Consider the following 24324-nt stretch of genomic DNA (forward strand, 5'->3'; position numbering starts at 1 on the left):
CATGTCTTGGAAATTTTTCAAAAATTAAACCTACACATTTTTGAAAACAAAACGAAGTAAATTCAAATTCTATTTATTCATGGATTGCACATTGCAGCTGGTTAAGGAAAGTGGAGCTTCTACTTCAAAATGAAAATCTGAATTGTTTTGTCGAACCTGGTGGTGGTAGTGGTTTGGGGGCCGGGGGAAGAGCTGTGGGAAGAGACAGGGAGAGAGAGAGAGAGAAATTTCTCTGGCCTTCGAGGGAAGTGTGTGTTTCTTGGTGGCGGGAGGAAACGTGCTGATCACTGGAGGTGGGATTCTCTTGTCCCACTGCTGTCTTTGGGATTTCCCATGGAGGTCACCCCACACCACTGTGAAACCCGGCCAGCAGGACTGTAGGACCCCGCCAGCATGAACAGCTGGAGAATTCCCCCCAGTGACTTAGAGAACGACAATGCAGTTAAATTGAGAATCAAATGTAAAGTTTAGATTCAGATTCTTGTGCAGTGGCCTATTTTCCATCTTATGCAAAAAGATAGCCAACATTCCCAGGCGACATGTCATATTGATCATAAAACTTCTGCTAAAAAGACTTCAGAAAGCCTTCCACACTACTGAAACAGTATGATAATGAAATTCTATTAACCAGCCCTCTCAGGCTGTAATATCCAGTTACACTGCTACACCGATGCCTTCATCACATTTTATGACATGGAAGAAGGAGCCCAATGGCTCCCCTCTTTCCTCTCTCACTGATTGGCTGCAACAGGGCTCTTGTTTGAAATGATTATACTTTGTAATTTGTTGAGTACTTGACTGCATGCACACTGTGATCTTCTTTAAAGGACCAACTAGACAGGTTTTCTTGAGTTTAAAAAATAGGTCAGGTTTGTTACACATAAGCTGATCAAAGTAAAATAAAACACGCTTTGCCACACGGGGTGAAGATAGGGGTGGTTTTGTAGATTTGCTGTCTCAGGCTCAATAGTGGTATAATGTGCAATGTAAAGTCATGTAAATTAGGGTTGGCCATCTTAAGCTGCGAGCTGAAGTCTCTGTTTCAACAAAGTCTGTCTTTTTACCAGTTTGATTTTGGTTCCCAGCCTACGAGTTAAAAATTTATATTCAACATACGTACGTCTTTGCCAGAACAGCAAGGAAAGTGGGAACTGTTGATTACACTGCTCCCTGTGTTACCGGAGTGGGAAAAACTGCAAGACCTCAAATACGTGAAAGATGCAGCAATTGCTCCCTTTGCTATTTCCACTGACTCATTGAAAACTTATGGAATTTAAAAGCTGAATGATGGCAAAAGTAGTGAGACCACAATCATGCAGGGGTAGCCAATGAAATTTAACCGAGGTGTTGCCTGATATAATTTTTCAAAGCCATCTCGGCCTTTTGGGCTAAGATGAAGCATCAGAATCAAGCTAAAGATGGGGTGAAATGTCTCATCTCGTCAGCTTGGATCTTGTTTGTCCCTCTCATGGGGACGGTGAATTAGATTCAAATTTTAAAAAGAGTGTCTGATTTGAATTTATACCTTTTAAAGTAGATTTATGCCTTTGCTGTACAATATGGTGTTACTAAATGCCTAACACTTCTTTTCCAGCACTTAAAGCCCACTGAACATTTGGCTGCCTGGCTCTGCCAGAATAGGGCTGAGAAAAGAAACAGAAAATGCTGGATAAATCTCAGCAGGTTTGACAGCACCTGTGGACAGATTTCAGAGCCAAATCATCCAGCTTGAAACGTTAGCTTGGTTCTCTCTCCACAGATGGTGTCAGACCTGCTGAGATTTTCCAGCATTTTCTGTTTGTTTCAGATTCCAGCATCCTCAATAATTTACTTTTTAAAATCAGAGAATAATATTGTCCTGACAAATGTGAGTTTCACTCATTTGGAACTGAAAGAGATTAATTGGATTACTTTTCTGTTTGCATGCCAAAGGATCAATAATATAGTAGCATAGGGAATTCTAATTTTATAAGATCTTCATGTAAATGTCTTCATTCCTGGCTTTCAAGTCTCAGCAAACAGAGAGAGTCAAAATAAAAACTAATGATCTCCTCGAGTTATCAATAAATGGAGAATATCCTATTTAAACCTGCTTCCACTGGATATGTTAGTTCCAAAGTGACTTATTTTGGCCATTGAGGTAATCCAGATTCAGACCACAGAAACGTATGTCAAAAATAAGTCTAGAAAAGGAATAGATGGCATTGAGTCAGACAGAAAAATACAACACAGAAACAGGCTGTTTGAACCAACCAGATCACATTGATGTCTAATCCCACCCAAGCAGTAATCTTAATCTCACATCTGCGTTCTGTCTGCATATCCCTTTTATCCAGCAAAGCAACCAGACTCAGTTTTTTTTCCTGGTTTTGCAGCCATCACTGTGTAAGGTTGTTTGTTGTAGGGTCAGTAAAGATTAAATTACTAATAAACCATTTTTGGTACTGAAATGCAGACACCAAAATACCAAATGCATCAAAATACTGTTTACTAACACTTCATAGATACTTAATTCTTTGTATAGTTGGGCAATGAGACTTCAGCCCAAATGTTATTCTGGGGCCATCCATTTCAATAAAGGAACTGTACAAAGTTGTACACAAATTATTTTTAGTCCATTCTTAAAGTTACAAAGCCAATGAATAGAATAGACCTGGCAAGACAGAATCCATCTACATGGTTGCTCCGAACATCAAATTCAATCCAATTTTGCACCCCATCTTAGGCTTGATCCAACACTTGATCCTAGCCAAAAAGCAGAGAAACAATCCATGATTTACTTCAGCAAAACTTGAGTTGCTTTGCTTATTTCAAGAGAACATTGCTCCTTCATGACACTAAAAATGGTTAAAGTACTCATAAGAACATAAGAAATAGGAGCAGGAGTAGGCCATCTAGCCCTTCGAGCCTGCCCCGCCATTCAATAAGATCATGGCTGATCTGTCGTGGCTCAGTTCCACTTTCCCGCCCTCTCCCCATAACCCTTAATCCCCTCTCTTATCAAGAACCCATCAACCCGCTTCTTAAAAATATTTAGCGAGGCAGCCTCCACCACTTCAACGGGCAGAGAATTCCAGAGATTCACCACCCTTTGAGTGAAGAAGTTCCTCCTCAACTCCGTTCTAAACCGCCTCCCCTTTATCTTGAGGCTGTGCCCCCTAGTCCTACTGTCTTTTTTGAGCGGGAAGAGTCTCTCCACCTCTATCCTATCCATCCCATTCATCATCTTATACGTCTCAATGAGATCTCCCCTCATTCTTCTAAACTCTAACGAGTACAAATAATTAAACATTTAAAGAAGGGGACAGCACCATGACTTTACTTCAGATTCGTATGTAATTCAAACACACAAAGGATGTGCAAAATGGACTTATTCATCTTTTGTTTTTTTGACAGACTGCAACCAAGAGGCTCGATTAATAATTTGCATGTTGGGTAGGCAAGCATAGGGCCAATAACAAGGAATTTCTACATTATTCAAATAAAATGCTGCTTTGAAAATAATTCAGCTTCATTTGAACATGACACTTCAGAATACTGAACAATTAGATAATTCAGTTTATTTTTTACAGAATGTATTCAATTTATTGAAAATTTAACTAACAAATTCATTATTGTTCTAAGATACTATAAATAAATGAAATTGCAAGGGGAATGGAGTATAAAAGTAGAGATGTTTATGGGCTGTAATTGTACAGGGCATTAACATGACCACATCAAGAGTTCTGTGTTCAGCTTTGTTAAAGAATGGACATAATTGCATTAGAAGCAGCTCGAGGGGCCAAAGGGCCTACTCCTGCTCCTAATTCAGATGATGTTCACATGAAATACTTTTCAGGAGATACAAATTTGCCCTTTTGTAAACAAATTTTAAAAATACTTGCTGCCAGTTTTCCCAGGTTGGATTTTTCCAATCCAGGTGTGTCCAAATGGAGGTGGAACCAGGGAAACAATGTCTGTGGAGTCAGAAATCCTAACTCAATTTCTAAGCTCAAACATTTTCCTGTGGGCAAGGGAGGTAGTGGGCTGTGGATCAGGCCTACTCCCATTAAGGGGTTTGTTAATGGCTTCTGTGGCATTTCAGCATCACCTGAGTGCGATCTGCTTTTTTTACAGATGGTAGACAGCACAGATCATAACTGATGAGCAGATGTGGTCATAGAATCTCTCCAGTACATGAGGGAGTCATTTGGCCCATCAAGTCTGTATCCACCACAATCCTACCCAACCCCAATACGTAACCCCGCACATTTACCCTGCTAATCCCCCTGACAATAGAGTCAACTTCGCGCCGCCAATCAACCTAATCTGAACACCTTGAGTGAGAAAGGACATGGAGCAGCCGAAGGAAACACACACAGGCACAGGGAGAATGTGCAAACTCCATACAGACAGACAGTCACCTCAGGCTTAAATTGAACCTGGGCCTGGCAATCTAAGGCAGCACTGCTAACCACTACACCACCATGCCGCCTAGAGGGCATTGTGTTCAATTAGATGCAGTCAGGTGGTGCTTTACAACATCCCCAGGCCAAAGATGATGATGTGCTGCATCACAAGATGGCCGCACTCCAAGAAGAGCATCTTCCTCCTCTCTCATGGATTTCAGGCCTCCAGTTCCCTTCGAGGGCCCTTGCATTGAGCAATGGTAGGCTTTGGCATAAATCCAGGGGAGGAGATGTAGTGGCATTGTCACTGGACAAGTAATTTGGCGACCCAGGGTAATGCTCTGGGGACATTCAATATCTAATGATAAGCATCAAATCATTGTCAATTGTCCTAAAACCCATGTGGTTCACTAATGTCCTTTAGGCAAGAGCACCTGTCATCCTTACCTGGTCAGGGCTACATGTGACTCCAGATCCACAGAAACATGGTTGACTCTCAAATGCCCTCTGAAATGGCCTAGTGAACTCAGTTCAAGGGCGATTAGACATGGGCAATAAATGTTGGCCCAGCCAGCAACACTCATATATCCTGAACAAACAAAAAAAATCCTATCACTTAGGCAAGCACCAGGTATGGCTTTCTTGGGTGTTTGAATCCAGGATTCAAACTCCTGCCTATTCCCTCTCCATTCCTACCCCTACTAGCTTCAATTGAATAGGAAACTTATCTCCATCCCAACTAAGAGCTCACCCCCAAGAAAATTGCAACTGAAGTCAAATTTCTGGTAGAGATAGATTCGGAGCCAAAAAATCTCCAATGGGAAAATCCAGCCCCTAGTTTTTAAATGAATAATCACTGGACAAAGTTGTTACATTTTCCATTTCTATCTGGAAATGCAGTACAGAGGCCAAATAGAAAATAATTAAATGGGTTGAGACTGAGAGGCTACTTTAGAAGTACATTGTTGGTCTAGATAAACACTCCTGAATAATTAACCAGATATAAGGGTCTTCAAATAACATTAATTAGAACAGATTTTATTGCTCAACAAGCATTCTAAGCACTTTAATACATTTAAAAACTATGCATGCATTCCAATAAGTGTGTGCTTTCATGCTACCACACTATGGGAAGGTCAGGCCCCAAGGTCAGTCACATCACTCAAAAGAACAATTTGGGGTGGCATGGTGGCACAGTGGTTGCTGCCTCACAGCGCCAGGAATCTGTGTTCGATTCCCAGCTTAGGTCACTGAATGTGTGGAGTTTTGCACATTCCCCTCGTGTCTACATGGGTTCCTTCTCAGTTCAAAAGATGTGCGGGTTAGGTTGATTGGCCGTATTAAATTGCCCCTTAGTGTCAGGGGAACAAGCTAGGATAAATGCATGGGATTATGGGGATAAAGGCCTAGGTAGGATTGTGATCAGTGCACGCTCAATGGGCCAAATGGTCTCCTTTTGCACTGTATAATTCTATGATTTGTTCTACAAGTAATGGGATGAATGAACAATTTTTAAAAAAATGCTTAGATTCTGGAAGCAACAGTGATGTAGGCCTCTGTGAACTCTAAGACAACTATTCCAATATAGAACTGGTTGACCCCTCAAGGGCAGGGACTTACCAAAATTAACACAAGAAAACGATGATGATTCAAGCACAAATGACATACAATTCCTATTATGTCGAAGTTGTCAACCATTTCTGCCTGCAGAATCTTGAGTTCTATAGAACATATCCTGCAATAAGCTGAAATTCCACACTGGTTTCTCTGAATTGGCTGACCTTGTCAAATGATTGCGCCCACCAGAGCAGATTTAGACTATGTAAGAGTGCAAAGCCAAACTATCATTTAACATTGAGATCTCCCTGTGAAAGGATATACAAAACCTGCAAGTATGGCTAAATCTGTGGAAAAGCTAAAAGTGTTGCTGATGCTAGAGAAGGTGAAGTTGATACAGCAAGTGGAAAACCAAGTAGAAATTGGACATCAGAAAGGAATGGAAAATTTCATCATCATGTGAATCTACCATTATGAAAGACAAGGCCATCTTGGAAGAGTGTAACAGACAGGCATTCTCTCCAGCAAGGAAGTGGAAGAGAATGGATAAATATGCCAACATTTAACAGTCTCCTAGTTCAGGGCAGCCTGAGCAGAAAGCACATCCATCTTAGATCCAATCATGCAGTAGAGTTGCCCTGGCAACAAACCTGGGCCACAGAGTTCAAATGCAGTGATGGATGGCTAGACTGATTTAAGTCAGCACAATCTTCTGCAAAGTATGTGGTGAATGTGTAGTGGTTATGGCAGCAATGACAAATGATTGGTTCCAACACGGTCACACCCACAGCTTGAATGGTATGTACCTAGAGACATTTTTAACACAGATGAATGCAGAATCGCTCATCATTTTTTGCCAGACTGTTGTTTGACGTTTAAAGGTGAAACATGTAACAGTGAAAAGTAAAGCAAGGAACACTGTAGTCTGCGCCAACATGGATGGCACCAAAATGCGGCTGCTCCTGTGACAGGCAAGTCCAAGAAACCAGGTCACAAATGTCAAGGTAATACAAGACAAACAAAATTCTATGGATGGCTTCTAGCTTTTTGCAATGCAGAGTTCCAGTCTTTTGCAAAGTCAAGTCAAATGAGTAAAGACTTTTTCATGCATTAATATTTTATTGCGTTTTCATCTGGCATTGAAATCTGTTTTTTATATAGTCCACGTATGTAAGCATCTTTGGTTACATAGAGAAATATTCATGAGGGAATGGGATTTCCTCAGCTGTCTGGAAGCTCCATTTCACACAAACTTGGAGGTTGCACCCCTGGGGTTTGACAATCACAATGAAGAAAATAACAGCACTGCAGAAGGACAAATTCCCAGAACCACAGGGTTACCATCCCAGTATTTTAAATGAAGTAGGTAAGGACCCTGCATGTGTCCAAATGATAATCTTCCAAAAGTTCTTCAGATTCAGCAAATGTTCCTTTAGATCACAAAATTATGCACTTCACCCAGCTATGGTGAGAAACAGGCATAAAGGAAATTATAGACAATTGTTAAGAATCAGGTGAATATCTTGAAAATTTACCGTTGACTAAAGATGTGATCAGATGCATTTGTAGAGGGTAGGTCATGCCTGACAAATTAGATTAATCACCTCATCAAAACACCACTTAAAATGCAGAGAACAGGAGAATACTAGTCAATGTTCCTATATGGACTTCCAGATGTCTAATTGGCAGAATGTAACTACTGGTTGCTCACAAAGATCAACTTTTCACTGTATTTATTAACAACTTAATAAAGAAAAGCCACATATCCAAATTTGTCAATGACTCAATGATAGGAGGCATTTTAAGCAGTGCTAATGGAGATATAAAGTCACAGAGATATTGACAGATTAAGTGAATAGGGAAAACTGACAAGTGGATGCCAATGTAGGCAAACGTGAGGCCACCCAAAATTAATTTAAAAACAGACTACTTTCTAAAGCTTGAAACAGTGGAAATGCAAAAAGATGTGGGGTCCAGTTATACAGATCATTTAAATGTCACGAACAGATGTAGAAAAAAAATCAAAAAATGACTGATGCAACATATATCGTTTGTTTAAAATACGAGATGCTAAACTTTTGTTATCCAAAACATATTAAGGTACAAGGGGCAAAGTTGAGTTACAGATTGCCCATGAACTCATTGATTGGTGCAACAAGCTAGAGCAGCTCAACGGTCTATGCCTGACCCTATGTTAACACAAATGCTTTTTACCTTCCTCGATAATGGCTTTCTCTGCAAGAGCTTATTCCCTCCATGGAGTAATGGGATTTCCTGATTAAAACTTTCCAGGACAAAAAGTATTTAAATAATACCCCGGAAAAAGCTCTTGTACGCCAACAATCTCAACACTTCTCAGCTCATCAGGTAAGAAATTAAGATTGAATTTACCTGGATTTTATAATAGAGTTTTGAATCTGTCCAAGGTCATTCTTTACAGCTAAATAATTGTACAACAACTGGATTTAAAAATAACCTGGACATGATTGTACATGAAATACAGAACTACAGTGATGAGCCAAGCTGAAAGCAGAAACATTTAAAGAAACATAATGCTTTATATTGAAAGGATAGTACTCTCCCTGTACTAATGCTTATACACTTTTCATTTGATGAGAGAAAGAATTGTCCACTGGGAGAGCTTTTCACAGACAGAATTGCACTGCTCTGTAGGGAACAGACTGCACTGTAGGGATTTCAGGAGAATCTCATCAGCATTCTGCTCAGCGCTGAAGTAGATGCCAGATGTCAGCATCCTACAATACCATGCCATGATCTGCAGCCTTTGAAAAGTATGACAGCAGGACGAGTCTAAAACCCACAACTGTGTTGGCAATTTGAGAATTTAAAAATATACAATGAATGCCACATCAACTAAAATCTCTCATCTATCGAGGTGGAAGCTCAAGACAGAATATTCCTCAGGACAAGCTTTTTAAATTTGGAAATGGATTTTTAAGCATTAATTAAACTATTCCTGAGATGTGTTACAAATTATGCCAAACACAGATAAAATCTGATTAAGAAAGGAAACATGAAAAATTACAGCGTATATTTTAATACTGAAGTAAACCAAATTAAAAATAACAATTTGAAGATTAAAAAAAGATTTCTTACCTGAACCTTTGATCCAGGTTCATGAGAAGCAATAGGAAAGTGAATGACTTCTTGAACCTCATTACTAGGTCTGGCTGAATTTTTTCCAAATATTGTATACACGCCCTCAGTGACAGGTTGCAGAGCTGCAAAGCAGGAACTGGAAGGTGGGACGGCCATTCTAAAGATTGAGAGAAGATCAATAGGATTAACAGGAGGCAGTGGTGTAGTGGTATTGTCACTGGACTAATAATCCAGAGACCCAGGGTAATGCTCTGAGGACCCTAGTTCAAATCCCACCATAGCAGATAGTTAAGCTTGAATCTGGAAAAAATCAGTTTAATGATGACCATGAAACCATTGTCAATTGTTATAAAAACCCATCTGGTTCACTAATATCACCTTAGGGAAGGGAACCTACCCTCCTTATCTCGTCTGACCTACACGCGATAAACAAACAATATTTTTTCAAATTGCCCTTATTTGCTATAGCAGGTCATAAAACAGCATTTGCCTTTAATTCAACATGGCCTCACACATTTCAAAATTTTGCACAAGCTAAATTGCTAAAAGAAAGAACTGATTACAGCTAGGGAGACATTTGAAAACTGAACGACTGAAGCAACTAACTTTGGATCCCTGAAGGATTGTTAAATTAAGAGTACAAAAACATTAGTTTGTATTTGACTTCAAGGTCATAAAATATCCCAAATATTTTACCAGAGCAAAGAAAAAATTACATTGCACCATGTGAGGAGAAATTCGGGTAGATCAAAGCAGGGTCAAAGAGGTAAACATATTTTAAAGGAATGTCTGAGAGGTGAGAAAGTGGCAAGATTTAAGGAGAGAATTCCAGAGCTTAGGGTATTATCAGCTCAAATCACTGACACCGTGACCGGAGGATCCTGAGAGTCAGACTGAAGGTGATTACAACAATAAACAAAGAGGAGGAAAGGGATAGGGAGATTTGAAAAATGAGGATTAAAATATACTTGTTTGTATGCAGTTGGTAGGTATTACCTGCAGATTCACTGTGCCCCTATGAAAGGCATAGACTTAAACTGTGTTAGGTTTGGAGGTAGATACTTGTAATATGTAATTCTGCAAATAAATACTTAGGAAGCGCAAAACTCAGAAAGGGGGCGAGAGCTTCAAGGTATTAGGTGTCCAGATCACCAACAACCTGTCCTGGTCCCTCTCCCCATGCCAACACTATAGTTAAGAAAGCCCACCAATGCCTCTACTTTCTCAGAAGACTAAGGAAATTTGACATATCAGCTACAACTCTCACCAACTTTTACAGATGCACCATTCTTTCTGTTTGTATAACAGCTTGATATGGTTCCTGCTGTGCCCAAGACCGCAAGAAACTACAAAAGGTGGTGAATGTAGCCCAATTCATTACACAAACGAGCCTCTCATCCATTGACTCTGTCTACACTTCCTGCTGACTTGGCAAAGTAGCCAGCATAATTAAAGACCCCACACACCCTGGACATTCTCTCTTCTACCTTCTTCCGGTGGGAAAAAGATACAAAAGTCTGAGGTCACATACCAACCGACTCAAGAACAGGTTCTTCCCTGCTGCCGTCAGACTTTTGAATGGACCTACCTTGCATTAAGTTGATCTTTCTCTACACCCTAGCTATGACTGTTACACTACATTCTGCAGTCTCTCGCTTTCTTCTCTGTGAATGGTATGCTCTGTCTGTATAGCGCGCAAGAAACAATACTTTTCACTGTATGCTAATACATGGTGACAATAATAAATCAACTCAAATCAAAATACTCTCCTCCTATGTTAAAAGTGAAGGTTGGAAACCAAGGAACCGTTTTTCAAACAGGAAAGTACAATGCTAGTGGCCATTGTGGAAAATAGTAGAAAGCAAATGCAAATTATTAGAGTATGATTTACTCTTCGATGTTCTGAATTACAAGGTCTGTGAAAACATTAAATGGATGCATGAATAAAGGTTACAACTACCAAAAAGGAAACAGGGTATAGTTTTGATGCCTTTGACACTATTGCTTTCGACAAAAAGTGAAATCAAAAGTAAGGTATTTTGAGAGATGGATGCCTGTCAGTTAGATAGTGAAAAAAAAATTAGTCTTTTTATACTTCTTGGATTGAATCTACCAAACAGATAATCTTTTAAATGTCCATGAGGCATGGTTAGGTTTTGATAGACTTCAGACAACAGATGATCATGCCACGGAAGAATGTATTGTGGACATTAACAAATTTTACAGAATATCACATCTGTTAATTCAATTTGGGGACTCCTGAAATACAACCAGCATTTAATTTGCTGGATAATGACAAGATGCCTCAAGTGGGCAAGCAACTGGTTCCAATGGCACTCTGTTCTCGGAGGGGGAGATCTGATCGGATTTGACGTTTGCTGCCTTAAAAATATTTACCCAGAAAATGTTATTTCCTTCAGTCTTCATGGAACTTTCCAAAGTAACACAAAGAACAAACAACTCAATGACTGCCAAATCTTAAAATGGCCCATAGACCGGACATGGGAGTCACTCCAAAGAAAGGCAAGCCGAATGAGAATGAAAGCACTTTTAGCAGATTTAGCCATTACGGAAAATATATTGGAAACAGCAATAATAGCCAATAAATACTGGGAAAGACCAAGGAACAGTTAATAGGTTATACAGAGGGTGACTGCAGTGAACTGTCAAAGATGCAAGGCAGGGTCCTCAGAATGAATTCTGAGGTATGTGTTAGTCATGGAATCATTAACTACGCAGTGCTAGGTTGCACTTTTATAGCATGTGGTACAGAATTGTTACTCTGATTCATGGTGAAGAGTGCCTACAGGTTAAGGAGTATAAAAATATTAGTTGGTTTAGGTTTCTTGATGACAATACATTGGGTTCATAAAGGGGAACTGCAATTCCATGTAAAGTATAGGAGTAAGCCATTTTCTAAATATTGATGTCATTTCCAGTACTGAGGAAATCTTCTACGAAAAAGATACAAATGGAAACATGATTATTTTTGGAATGTCAATGGACCTGCAGTTTGTTCAGCCAGGACATTATTGTGTCTCCTTAACAAAAGTTGCAGAGTAAGACAAGTATTAATGGCATCAAGTGGTAAGAATCAGAGAGAGAAGCACTAATTTGGAAAAACAAGTTTTACAATTTGCTCATCCTACTTGTCAACAGTTAAAAATAACCTGCTAAAAGATGCAGATGTAGTTCATGCAGAGTATGAAGCTATTTGACAAGATTAGTGACAAGTGTGAAATCTGAGGAAAGTAAGGGGAAAACACAGCCACGTTCTATTGTCATATGACTTTTAATGAGGTAGCTGCGATGGATCTAAAGGATCTACATTTTGTAGACTTGAGGACCAGATTTAGCCTTGAAAATACTTGGAAAGAACAAGATAGGAAAAAATCACAGAGAAAGGGATACAGGCCAGACTTGGGGCACGGAAAGTTTCTGACTGATTATGGAGGGGAATTTAACTAATGACAAATTCAGATAGCACATAAAGCAGCTGAAAGTCTTTGTAAAAGTAATCATGCAGTGATCAAAGGCTGTGTAAAATTTTAGTTGATCAATGAGACTGCAAATTGACAGTCCACCCAGCATGGGCAGTTCATACAAAAAAAAACTCACTCCAGATGATTATGGGTATAGTCCATATCAATTGATTTACTGGAAAAATCCCCAACTTCTTGTGCTCTTGATAGTCATCCTGCTTTAGAAAGAGCTTCAGTTAATTCCATTTTTTTCTGCATATTTGAATACTTCACATACAGGGAGACAGGCTTTCGTTGCTCAAAGACCTTGGCATCAAATTCAGGGATTACTAAGGCAGCAGATAAGTCCATCTGAGACAGAATTGAATTCAAGAAATATGGTATACTATATATTAAAAAAAAATTGCAGGGTAATGAAAAGGCTCCGGCAAGAAGATACGTCATTATGGCAATACAATACTTACCAAACATAGCATGTTCATGATTAATTGTGTTGTGGGAAAATTACCACTTCAGAGTCAGACTGGAGGAACAACAAACGAAGCTTCGTGGAGAAAAGGCACCAGCGCTCCCCAGTACTGGACAGCTACCTTCTCTCGATGAAACAATAGAAGCGGTCCATCTTTATACCCTTTACACAATAGGTGGACCGAACACTATTATCACATCCTTATAGTCAAATGGGTACAACATTTCTTAGCTCATTATTATGAACAGGTACAGCCATGATCGTTTCAATATCACATTGTTCCATGAATTCCTCTTGTTGAGGGTACATTTCCTCTTTATCAATGACTTAATTTTATTCTATTCTTGTAGTATTTCCTTTGTGTTTATGCATTCCTGTTCTTAATCTCCCTATCTGACCCCATTGTCCCAGGACTATCTTTATCTCTTTTAAGGTGCCTGGCTTCCTGAAGCGTCTGTTCCCTGTAATTCAATTAACTGTCTGTCCTGTGGTTTAAATTTTAAGTAGTTGTCTGTGTTTGAAAGTCAGTGTCTATGTTGGAAGTCAGTGCAGGTTTAATGCCTTTTAACCCCTTATGTGCCAGACAGCTATTTTTATGCCAGGTACCCACCTTTATGGCTTTTTTCCGCCTTCAATTGAAATGAATTTTTAAATAATTATCTGAAGATGAAATAATCTTGGACCCCAAGGTACTATTAGAAGTAAATGAGGCACCTTGTACTTCAAGTGCTCATGTGTTTTATGAAAAAGTATGAGTAACAGAATATGATGGATCAATGACTGAATATCAGTAATGTGCATGATCATAGTGCACATGACAGAGAGATCATATCAAAAGGCCAATTTCCAGGAAGGGTATTTGGATAACATCTTGTAGAGGATAGGGGTCTAGTGATTAGAGAGATGTGACTACTTTGGGACTGGTGTTCAGGATAGTGGTCAAGGAGCGAGACCCATGGAACTGATAAAATGGGTGAAAGAGCAAACAGTGAAGCAGAGGAAGACCCTTAAAATTTGTACAAGAGGAATATGTTGTAGTTGTTGTCCTGACAAAGAGAAGTACAAGTTGAAGCCATAGCTTGAAGAAATTAGACTACAAAGAACATATTAGAAGGTGTTAGAAACAGATTGTGAAGTTTTGGTGGCTTGAGGGTAAATAAGGTAGACAACACTAAGATATCTGAATATGTTTGGAGTTTATTCTCAGGCATCAGATAAGGAATGACCAATTTTACCACACAGATGGATTGATACTGGAAGATGTCCTCACACGTGGAATTTATTAGGACACGGCGAGGTTATTGCTAGGGTGGACCCAAATAATCTTAATATCTTTTCAGCTCTTTTGGTCATGGGAGTGTAGAACAAAAATAAAAACTGCATTTCAGGAGGCCAATACTTTGAGGGAAGTATTTCTGAACTGCCCAAAGAGGCAGCATATGCAGATGGAAAATCATGGAAACTAAACAAATGCAACGATGACCTGAATACTGTTCATGATGTGGAAATGCTGGCGTTGGACTGGGGTAAACACAGGAAGAAGTCTCACAACACCAGGTTAAAGTCCAACAGGTTTATTTGGTAGTAAACACCACTAGCTTTCGGAGCACTGCTCTGAAATAAACCTGTTGGACTTTAACCTGGTGTTGTGAGACTTCTTACTGAATACTGTTTCCAGGATGTAACACTTTCAGTGAGATCTGTTTTGCTGAAAAGATCTAGTGTTCATTTCAAAGCAGATTGCACAATGTTTTATATTATAAATAAGTTTTCAGACATCTTCATGATGCATGTTGATACTTTCCTATTGGGTTATACTGTGGAAGATTAGAGCAAAATTGGTAATTAGGTTGGTCTTAAGTATATTGCAATTGGGCATAATTTCAAAGTTTTCAGATGACAAACCTCAAAATGTAATAAACAGCAAAGAGTTTAGCAGCAGACTTTAGGTTAGACTTGTGAAGTCGGAAGATACAGAGCAGAAGTATAATGCTTTCGGTCGGAAGAATAGCAGACAATAGAAATTTAATGGTATAAATTAAAAGAGGTTGTACACAGATATCTTTGAAGTCAAGGAGGCTTTCAAAAAGCTAATGGGATCCTTGGCTATATAAATAGAGAAATAAAATAAACAGGAAGTTATCCTAAGCTTTTGTGAGGGTCTTGTTAGATTTTTACTAGTGTGGCCTAATCTGGACATCACACTTTAAGAAGGATAAACAAAATGATCTATCAAGTGCTTAAAGCAAAAAAAAAATCTAATATTAATATTCCTTCCAACAATTAATAGCCTCCTATTTTGCATGTGTTTATATTATTAAGACTTCCAAATTGTAGCGTCCTTTTTTCAGAATTCCAATATCTGTAATGATTTTCCTCTGCTCATATATTATTTTATTCATAGTCATCCCTCAAAGTTATTTACGGCACAAAAGGCAGCCATTCAGCCCATCAAGTCAATGCCAGTTCTAACATAGCAATCCAATCAGTGCCACTTTTCTGCTCGATTCCTTTAGCTCTTCAGGTGTTTACTCTATTTCCATCTGAAATTGTTTCAACTTCAACCATCCTTGTGGGCAACAAGTTCAATAGCATCACAAATTCCTCATCAACAAGTAACCCATTACCTGAAACATAAGCTCATTAAGAAAATGGGAGCTGGTATAGACCATTCAGCCCCATCAAGTTTGAATTAAGATCTTGGGAGATCAGATTACCCCCTTAACTATACTTTCCTGCCTGTCCCCCATAATCCTCAAATCACTTAACAAGAATCTGTCCAACTCAGCCTTGATTATAATCAATGATCCAGTCTTCACTGCTCCCTGGGGAAAAAGAATTCTAAAGACTAAAACGACCCTCAGAAGAAATTTTTCCTCACCTCCACCTTCAATGGGAGACCACTTATTCTTAAACTGAATCCTTTGGACCCAGATTTCTCCCATGAGAAGATACATCTTCTCAGCACCTACCCTATCAAGCTCCCTCAGAATCTTCCATGTTTCAATATGATCACCTCCCACTCTTGTAAACTTCAATGACTTAAGACCTAACCTGCTCAACCTTTCATGAGAGAATCCCTTAACCCATGCATCAGCCTAGTGAACCTCCTGTAAACTTCTTTCAACGTAAAGGATGTCTTTCCTCAAGTACTGAGAACAAAACTACAAACAGTGCTCTAGATGCAGTCTTACCCATGCCCTGTACAGTTGTCATGATGTGGGTATGCCGGCGTTGGACTGGCGTAAACACAGTAAAAAGTCTGACAACACCAGGTTTTAGTCCAACCTATTTATTTGATAATATACTCACTAGCTTTCAGGGTTACCCCCTTCGTCAGGTGAATGGAGAGTTCTGGCCTCAGACAGAGCATATAAAGCACAGACAGTTTAGAGATTACTGATTAAAATACTGATTAAATTCGCATTTTAATCAGTAATCTCTAAACTGTCTGTGCTTTATATGCTCTGTCTGAGGCCAGAACTCTCCATTCACCTGACGAAGGGGGTAACCCCGAAAGCTAGTGAGTATATTATCAAATAAATAGGTTGGACTAAAACCTGGTGTTGTCAGACTTTTTACTGTACAGTTGTAGCAGGATTTCTTTATTTTAATACTCCATCCCCCTTGCAATAAAGGCCAGCATTCCTTTGCCTTCTTAATTACTTGCTGCACTTGCAGGCTAATTTTGTAAGATTCATGTACACAAACACTAAGATCTCTTTGTATTGCAGCGTTCTGCAGACTCTCTCCATTTAAGTAAAATTGTCACTGAAAACCTCCAACCTTTTCCATGGCTGGGATTCTCCAGTGCCACTACAGTGAGTGGAGTTTTGGCTGAAACTAAATTCTCCATTCTCACTGGCAACACAGTGGCCACAGACAAGATTGGAGAATCCCGCCCTATGTTTCTATTCTTCCTGCCAAAGCTGACAGCCTCACATTTTTCCACATAACATTGTATTTTCCAATTTCTTACTCACTCATTTAACACTTTATGCCCCCACTCTGTACTGTTTGCATCCTTGTTGCAAACTGCTTCCCTACCTATATTTGTCTCTAGGCAAATTTGGCCATAATGCAGTCAGTCCCTACAAAATAATTAATATAGATCCTAAATAGTTGAGGCCCCAGCACTAATCCCTGCATCATTCCACTTGTCACAGTCTGCAATCCTGAAGATTTATCCTGACTCAGTTTCCTGATAGTTAGTCAATTCTCTATCCAAGCTATATTATCACCTCCAATAACACAAGTTCTTATCTTCTGCAGCAATCTTTTATGTGGTATCTTATTAAATGCCTTTTGGAAACCAAATGCATCACATCTACTGGTTCCCTTTTATTCACCCTTGTTGGTACATCCTCAAAGATTTCTATTCTTTTCCCCAACACAATATGTTTCCTTCACAAAACCATGCTGATTCTGTCCAGTCTGATTTTCTAAATGTCCTGCTAGTAGTACTACTACTACCACCACCTTTATAAACGCAACGATAGGCATTCAGCTTACAGGCCAATAGTTTCCAGTTTTCTGTCTCTTTCCTTTCTCATACAAAATGGTCAATTTGTGGTTCTCCATTCTGGACCAGCGCATTCCTGTAAGGATGAAGGATAAATATGGCAAGTTTTGGGAACTTTGGATAACGAGAGATATTGTGAGCCTAGTCAAAGAAAAAAAGGAAGCATTTGTCAAAGCTAAGAGGCTGGGAACACACGAAGCAAGTGTGGAATACAAGGCAACTAGCAAGAAACTTAAGCAAAAAGTATGAAGGGCTAGAAGGGATCATGAAAAAGCATTGGCCAGCAGGATTAAGGAAAATCCCAAGGCTTCTTACACATATATAAAGAGCAACAGGGTAGCCAGAGAAAGAGTTAGCCCACTCAAGCGCAAGGCAGGAAATCTATGCGTGGAGCCACAGGGAATGGGTGAGGTATTAAATGAGTACTTTGCGTCAATATTCACAAAGAGAAGGACTTGGTGGATGATGAGTCTGAGAAAGGACATGTAGATAGTTTGAATCATATTAAGACCAAAAAGGAAGAGGTACTGGGGTTCTTGAGAAACATTAAGATAGACAAGTCCCCAGGGCCTGATGGGATATACTCCAGAATACTGAGAGAGACAAAGGAGGAAATTACTGGGGCCTTGAGAGAAATCTTTGTATCCTCACTGGCTACAGGGGAGGTCCGAGAGGACTGGAGAATAGCCAATGTTGTTCCTTTGTTTAAGAACTGTGGCAAAAATAATCCAGGTAATTACAGGCCAGTGAGCCTTATGTCACTGGTGGAGAAATTATTGGAGCAGATTCTTTGAGACAGGATTTATTCCCACTCGGGAATAAGTGGACATATTAGCGAGAGGCAACATGGTTTTGTGAAGGGGAAGTCATATCTCACGAACTTGATCAAATTTTTTGAGGAAGTGACGAAGATGATTGATGAAGGTAGGGTAGCAGATGTTGTCTACGCGGACTTCAGTAAAACCTTTGACAAGATCCCTCATGGCAGACTGGTGCAGAAGGTGAAGTCGCCTGGGATCAGAGGTGAGCTGGCAAGGTGGATACAAAACTGGCTCAGTCAAAGAGGACACAGGGTAGTAGTGGAAGGGTGCATTTCTGAATGAAGGGCTGTGACAAGTGGTGTTCCTCAGGGATCAGGGCTAGGACCTTTGCTGTTTGTAATATATATATAAATGATTTGGAGGAAAATGTAACTAGATTGATTAGTAAGTTTGCGGATGACACAAAGGCTGGTGGATTTGCAGATAGCGATGAGGACCATCAGAGACTTGGGTGGAGAGATGGCAGGTGGAGTTTAATTCGGACAAATGTGCGGTAATGCGTTTTGGAAGGCCTAATACAGATAGGAAATATACAGTAAATGGCAGAACCCTTAGGAGTATTGATAGGAAAAGGGATCTGGGTGTACAGGTACACAGGTCACTGAAAGTGGCAATGCAGATGAAAAAGGTAGTCAAGAAGGCATATGACATGTTTGCCTTCATTGGCCGCGGTACTGAGTTTAAAAATTGGCAAGTTGTGTTGCCACTTTAGAACCTTAGTTAGGCCACACTTGGAATATACTATTCCATTCTGGTTGCCATACTACCAGAAGGATATGGAGACTTTGGAGAGGGTACAGAAAACATTTACCAGGATGTTGCCTGATATGGAGAGCATTAGCGATGAGGAGAGGTTGGAGAAACTTGGCTTGTTCACACTGGAGCAACAGAGGTTGAGGGGAGGCCTGCTAGAAGTCTACAAGATTATGAGGGGTATGGACAGAGTGGATAGACAGAAGCTTTTTCCCCAGGGTGGAAGAGTCAATTAGGGCGCATAGGTTTAAGGTGTGAGAGATAAGTTTTACAAGGGATGAATGAGGCAGATTTTTTTTATACAGAGATTGGTAGGTTCCTGGAACTTGTTGACAGGGAAGGTAGTGGAAGTGGATACGGTAGTGACTTTTAAGGGGCGTCTTGACATGTACGTGAATGAGATGGGAATAGAGGGATATGGTCCCCAGAACCCTAGGGGGTTTTAGTTAAGACGGGCAGCATGGTCAGTGCAGGCTTGGAGGGCCAAAGGGCCTGTCTCTGTGCTGTAATTTTCTTTGTTCATTCATAGAGTATATTGGGAAGAAGGAAAGGAGAGGATGCAGAATGTAGTGTTACAGTCACAGCTAGGGTGTAGAGAAAGTTCAGCTTAATATAGGGGAGGTCCATTCAAAAGTCTGGTGACAGCAGGGAAGAATCTGTTCTTGAGTCAGTTGGTACATGATCTCAGACTTTTGTATTTTTTACCCGATGGAAGAGTGTATGTCTGAGGTGCATGGGGTTCTTGATTATGCTGGCTGCTTTTCTGAGGCAGTGGGAAGTATAGACGGAGTCAATGGATAGGAGGCTGGTTTGCGTGATGGATTGGGCTACGTTCACACATCTTGTCTTAAATAGGGGGACCAAAACTGGACACAGTATTTTAAATTTGGCCTTATTAGTACCTTGCAACTAGGGAATTTTCACAATATCTTCATTGCAGTGTTAATGAAAGCCTATTTGTGACACTAATAAACAAACAGTTTGGCATGGTGGCACAGTGTTTAGCACTGCTGCCTCACAGCACCAGGGTCACAGGATCAATTCCAGCCTCGGGTCACTGATGTGTGGAGTTTGCACATTCCCCCCATGTCTGCGTGGGTTTCCTTCGGGTGCTCTGGGTTCCTCCCATGCTCCAAATATGCGTGGGTTTAGTTGATTGGCCATGCTAAATTGACCCTAGTGTCGGGGGATCAGCAGGGCAAATAATGTGGGGTTACGGGGATAGGGCCTGGGTGGGATTGTGGATAGTGCGGACTTGATGGGCCTCCTTGTGCATTGTAGGGATTCTATAAACTTTAAGCTTTGTACACTTGCAATGCCTCTAATTTTACACTCCGGTCTCCGGGAAATAAAAGCCAGCATTCCATTTGCCTTCTCTATTACTTTCTGCACCTGTATGCTAGCTTTCATGAAGAACCACCCCCAAGTCCCTTTGTGTACAGCTTTCTACAGTCTCTCTCCATTTAAGTAGTAATCTGCCTTCTCATTCTTTCTTCCAAAATGAACAAGTTCACATTTTCCCCACACTGAATTCCATTTGCTGATTTTATGCCCGCTCACATAATCCATCAATATCTCTCTAAAATATTTATATTCTCCCTACAACCTGCTTTTCTTCACGCCTTTGTATTATCCATAAATTTGATCACAGTACATTCTATTTCTTCCTCCAAACCATATGTTGTGAAGAGCTGTGGTCCCTGCACTGATCCCTGTGGCACTCCACTGGTTATTGCCCTCCAACCTGGAAAATACCCCCTTATTGCTTCCTGCGAGATGGCCAACCCCCTAACTGTGCCAGAATATTAACTCCAACACCATGAGCTAGCTCTCTTCTTGTGTGGCACCTTATCAAATGCATTTTGAAAGTCCAAATACACAATATTGACGATTCTCCTCTATCTATCCTGGCTGCTACCTCCTCAAAGAATGAATAAATTTGTCAGATATGATTTCACCTTCATGTAACCACGTTGACTTTGCTTAATCAGATTATGACTTTCCAAATGCACTACTTTCCTTAATATTTTTCCAATATCTGAAACTGATTACCTGGCCTGCTCTTTCCTGCATTCTTCCTCCTTCACTTTTTGAACAAGGGTACCACATGGCAGTTTTTTCAAAGGCAATTAGATACGAGCAACAAATGCTAACTTCGTTGGTGATATGCACACCATGTGAATATTACTTTTTAAATACAAGTCAATTTTTAGTTTGCCACAAATCAACAGTGAATGATATTTTAAAAAAAACTGGAAAATTTGTCATTTTTACTGATCTACCCACCTGATCTCATCTTTTAAGTATAAGATGAGATTACTATTCCATTTTAAAGTGACAAATGACAACATAGCATTGCAACTTTTATCCGTTACCTTATTTATAGTCAAATGAATTTTCAGCAAATTGAAGGCTAACAGCAAGACACTGATCCACAATCATACATTACATACACACAAACTATAATATATAACTGCACAATTTTCTCCTGGTTTCTTTTTTAACCTGCACGAGTGTGGGTGCCACTAAACCAATGATACTCTATCCAGGTACACCCTGACAAATGAAATGAAATGTAAGCAATTAATTCCAGGAGACTATTTGACCATAAGAGCAGCAGAACAATGCTTGATTTAACCCCAAATTTGTTTTACTGAAGTATTTCCTAAATAATAGATAGGGGAGGGAAATGTTGTTCTCACTTCCACTCTCAAAACACAGCAAGAAGTTTCACAACACCAGGTTCAAGTCCAACAGGTTTATTTGGTAGCACAAGCCCCTAGCTTTCAGAGTACTGCTCCTTCATCAGGAGAGTGGGATTTCAATTGATAAATTGAGTTTGTGCCTTTATATGCCCTGTTTGTGAACTGATATCCCACTTACCTGATGAAGGACCAGCATTCCGAAAGCTAGTGGCTTGTGCTACCAAATAAATTTGTTGGACTTTAACCTGGTGTTGTGAGACTTCTTACTGTATTTACCCCAGTCCAATGCCAGCATCTCCACATCATGACTCTCAAAACAGACAGAACTTATTACCATGATCGACTGCCTGTGGCTATTTACAGAAATCAGATAATAGGAATTCAACTGGGAACCTTCTGGTCTGATTTCATAATAAACTAAATGGTGCCCTTATTCATTCATTATATGAACCCAATATTTACATTCCCAAATATTGGCAATTTCATGCTTTACTGTATTGTCTCTCTCACATAAAAATACAAAGGAACACATCATGCTTATATTTGAGATACACATTTGATTATCTGACAAGACAGGTGCAAACAAGAAACAAAGCAACAAATTTCCAAGCATCTCTTGCGGGTCTATTTGGTGACTCAGGGTATCATATTTATTCAAAATTGTTTCAGTGTTTTTTTTTGAAAAATTTCATGGGCATGTAAACATTACCTCCTCGACCAATGTTCATTGCCCATCTACGTTTGCCATCGGAGGGTGGTGGTTGTTAGCGGCTTTTTTGAACAGTTGCAGTTCAAATGACGTAGGTACACCCAGAGTGCTGTTAGGAAAATAGTTCCAAGACTTTGACCTAACAACAGTGAAGGTTGGCAATATCATTCTAAGCTAGCATGGTGTTTGGCTTGGAGGGGAACTTGCAGGCGGTGATGTTCCCATGCATCTGCTGCCCATGTACTTCAGGGGGATAGAGGTCAGAGGTTTTGAAGAGGTCTTGTTGAGTTGTTACAGTCATCTTGTAGATGTTGCACAGTGCTGACATTGTGGAATGATAGTAGGAGGACTGCCAATCAAGCAGGCTACTTTGCCCTGGTTGATGTTAAGCTCTTGGAGTGTTGTTGGAGCTGCATTCATCCAGGCAGGTGGAGAGTATTCCTGACTTGTGCCCTGGAGAAGCTGGACAGGCTTTGGGAAGTCAGGAGGAGAATTGCTCAATCACAAGATGCTTTGAGCCACAGTATTTACAGAGCTGGCCCAATTCAGTTTCCGTTTGGGCGGGGGGGGGAAGGTTCAGTGATGATAATGCCATTGATTGTCAAAAGCAGATGGCTGGATTCACTCTTGTTGGAGTTGGTCATTGCCTGGCACTTCTGTGGCAAAATATTACTTGCCAATTATTAGCCCAAGCCAGAATGCTGCATACGAACATGAACCACTTCAACATCAGTAAACATCTCCACTTCTGACCTTATGATGGAAGGTAGGTCATTGATCAAGTAGCTGAATATGTTTGAGCCTAGTACACTAACCTAGGGAACTTCTGAGAGGATTGCCCTCCAACAACCTCAGTTATCTTCCTTTATAATACGCATGACTCCAACCAGTGGACAGTTTTCTCCCCGATTCACATTGACTCCAGTTTTGCTAGAGCTCCTCGATTCAAACTCGGTCAAATACTGCCTTGACGTCAAGAGCAATCACTCCCGCCTCTCGAGTTCAGCTCTTCTGTCCATGCTTGGATCAAGGCTATAAATGAGGTCAGGAACAGAATGGGCCTGAGCATTACTGAGGTTATTGTTAAGTAAATACCACTTAATAGCATTGTTGATAACATCTTCCATAACTTTGCTGATGATTGCCACTGGGGTGGCAATTGACCAGGTTGCAACTATGCAGCAAAGGCAGAAAAACCTTTGCAAAGTTTTGCTAGCACAGATGTGCATCTTTCAGGACAGGTTCATTGTTTCTCAGTGCTACAAGAACAATGTGCCCCAAAAGTGATTCACAAGCACTCCTTATTTGAATCAATTCCACATTTTCAGATTCTATCTTTGGAAATGTAAAAGTGATTTTTTCAGATACTACCTAACTAACCCACCAGTCCAGTACCGTGACATCTGAAAAATTCAGAAAAAGGACCTCAGCTGGTTCTGCTTCCATCCATCAGGAGGTACAACTGTATAAAAGCAAAATCCAGCATTCTAAGTTACCAAGCCCATGCAGCTACTCATTTTCACGTCATGGGAAAGGCCTGATAATGAGCCTAAGTTGTAAGTTGTTTCAAAAATTTGGTTTAACTTTGCATGTATGGGTTGTATAGTATTGTATTTATTTCATCTATTCAATACTTTAAAGCCTACAAGGTTTCAAAGTGTGAAGTAACAGTTAGCTATATTATATTGCATTCCAGAACAAAAATTGCACTTCATTCTATGAATAGCTCGACATTCACAGATTAATTTAACAGTGACTCAACTTTACTGGCAAGACCTCCTCCAACCTAGAATCATTC

At 40.0% G+C, this 24324-nt stretch overlaps 1 protein-coding gene across 6 annotated transcripts in view; it reads right to left on the bottom strand.

The window, feature by feature from the left end:
• The window catches only part of LOC145354635 (secernin-1-like), an 84323-nt gene that overhangs the window by 54724 nt on the left and 5275 nt on the right, over nt 1-24324 (bottom strand). For 5 of the 6 annotated variants that reach the window (XM_080206104.1, XM_080206069.1, XM_080206077.1 and 2 more), the window contains exon 2: nt 9063-9222. In XM_080206104.1, coding sequence (XP_080062230.1) covers nt 9063-9221 — 159 coding nt within the window. In that variant the 5' untranslated portion in view covers nt 9222. Of the gene's footprint in view, nt 1-9062; nt 9223-23341; nt 23545-24324 lie in introns of those variants that run through there. The other variant, XM_080206083.1, reaches the window with a different exon arrangement.

This window comes from Carcharhinus amblyrhynchos, chromosome 2 (assembly GCF_965287045.1).
Source record: "Carcharhinus amblyrhynchos chromosome 2, sCarAmb.v2.hapA, whole genome shotgun sequence".
Lineage (NCBI taxonomy): Eukaryota > Metazoa > Chordata > Chondrichthyes > Carcharhiniformes > Carcharhinidae > Carcharhinus > Carcharhinus amblyrhynchos.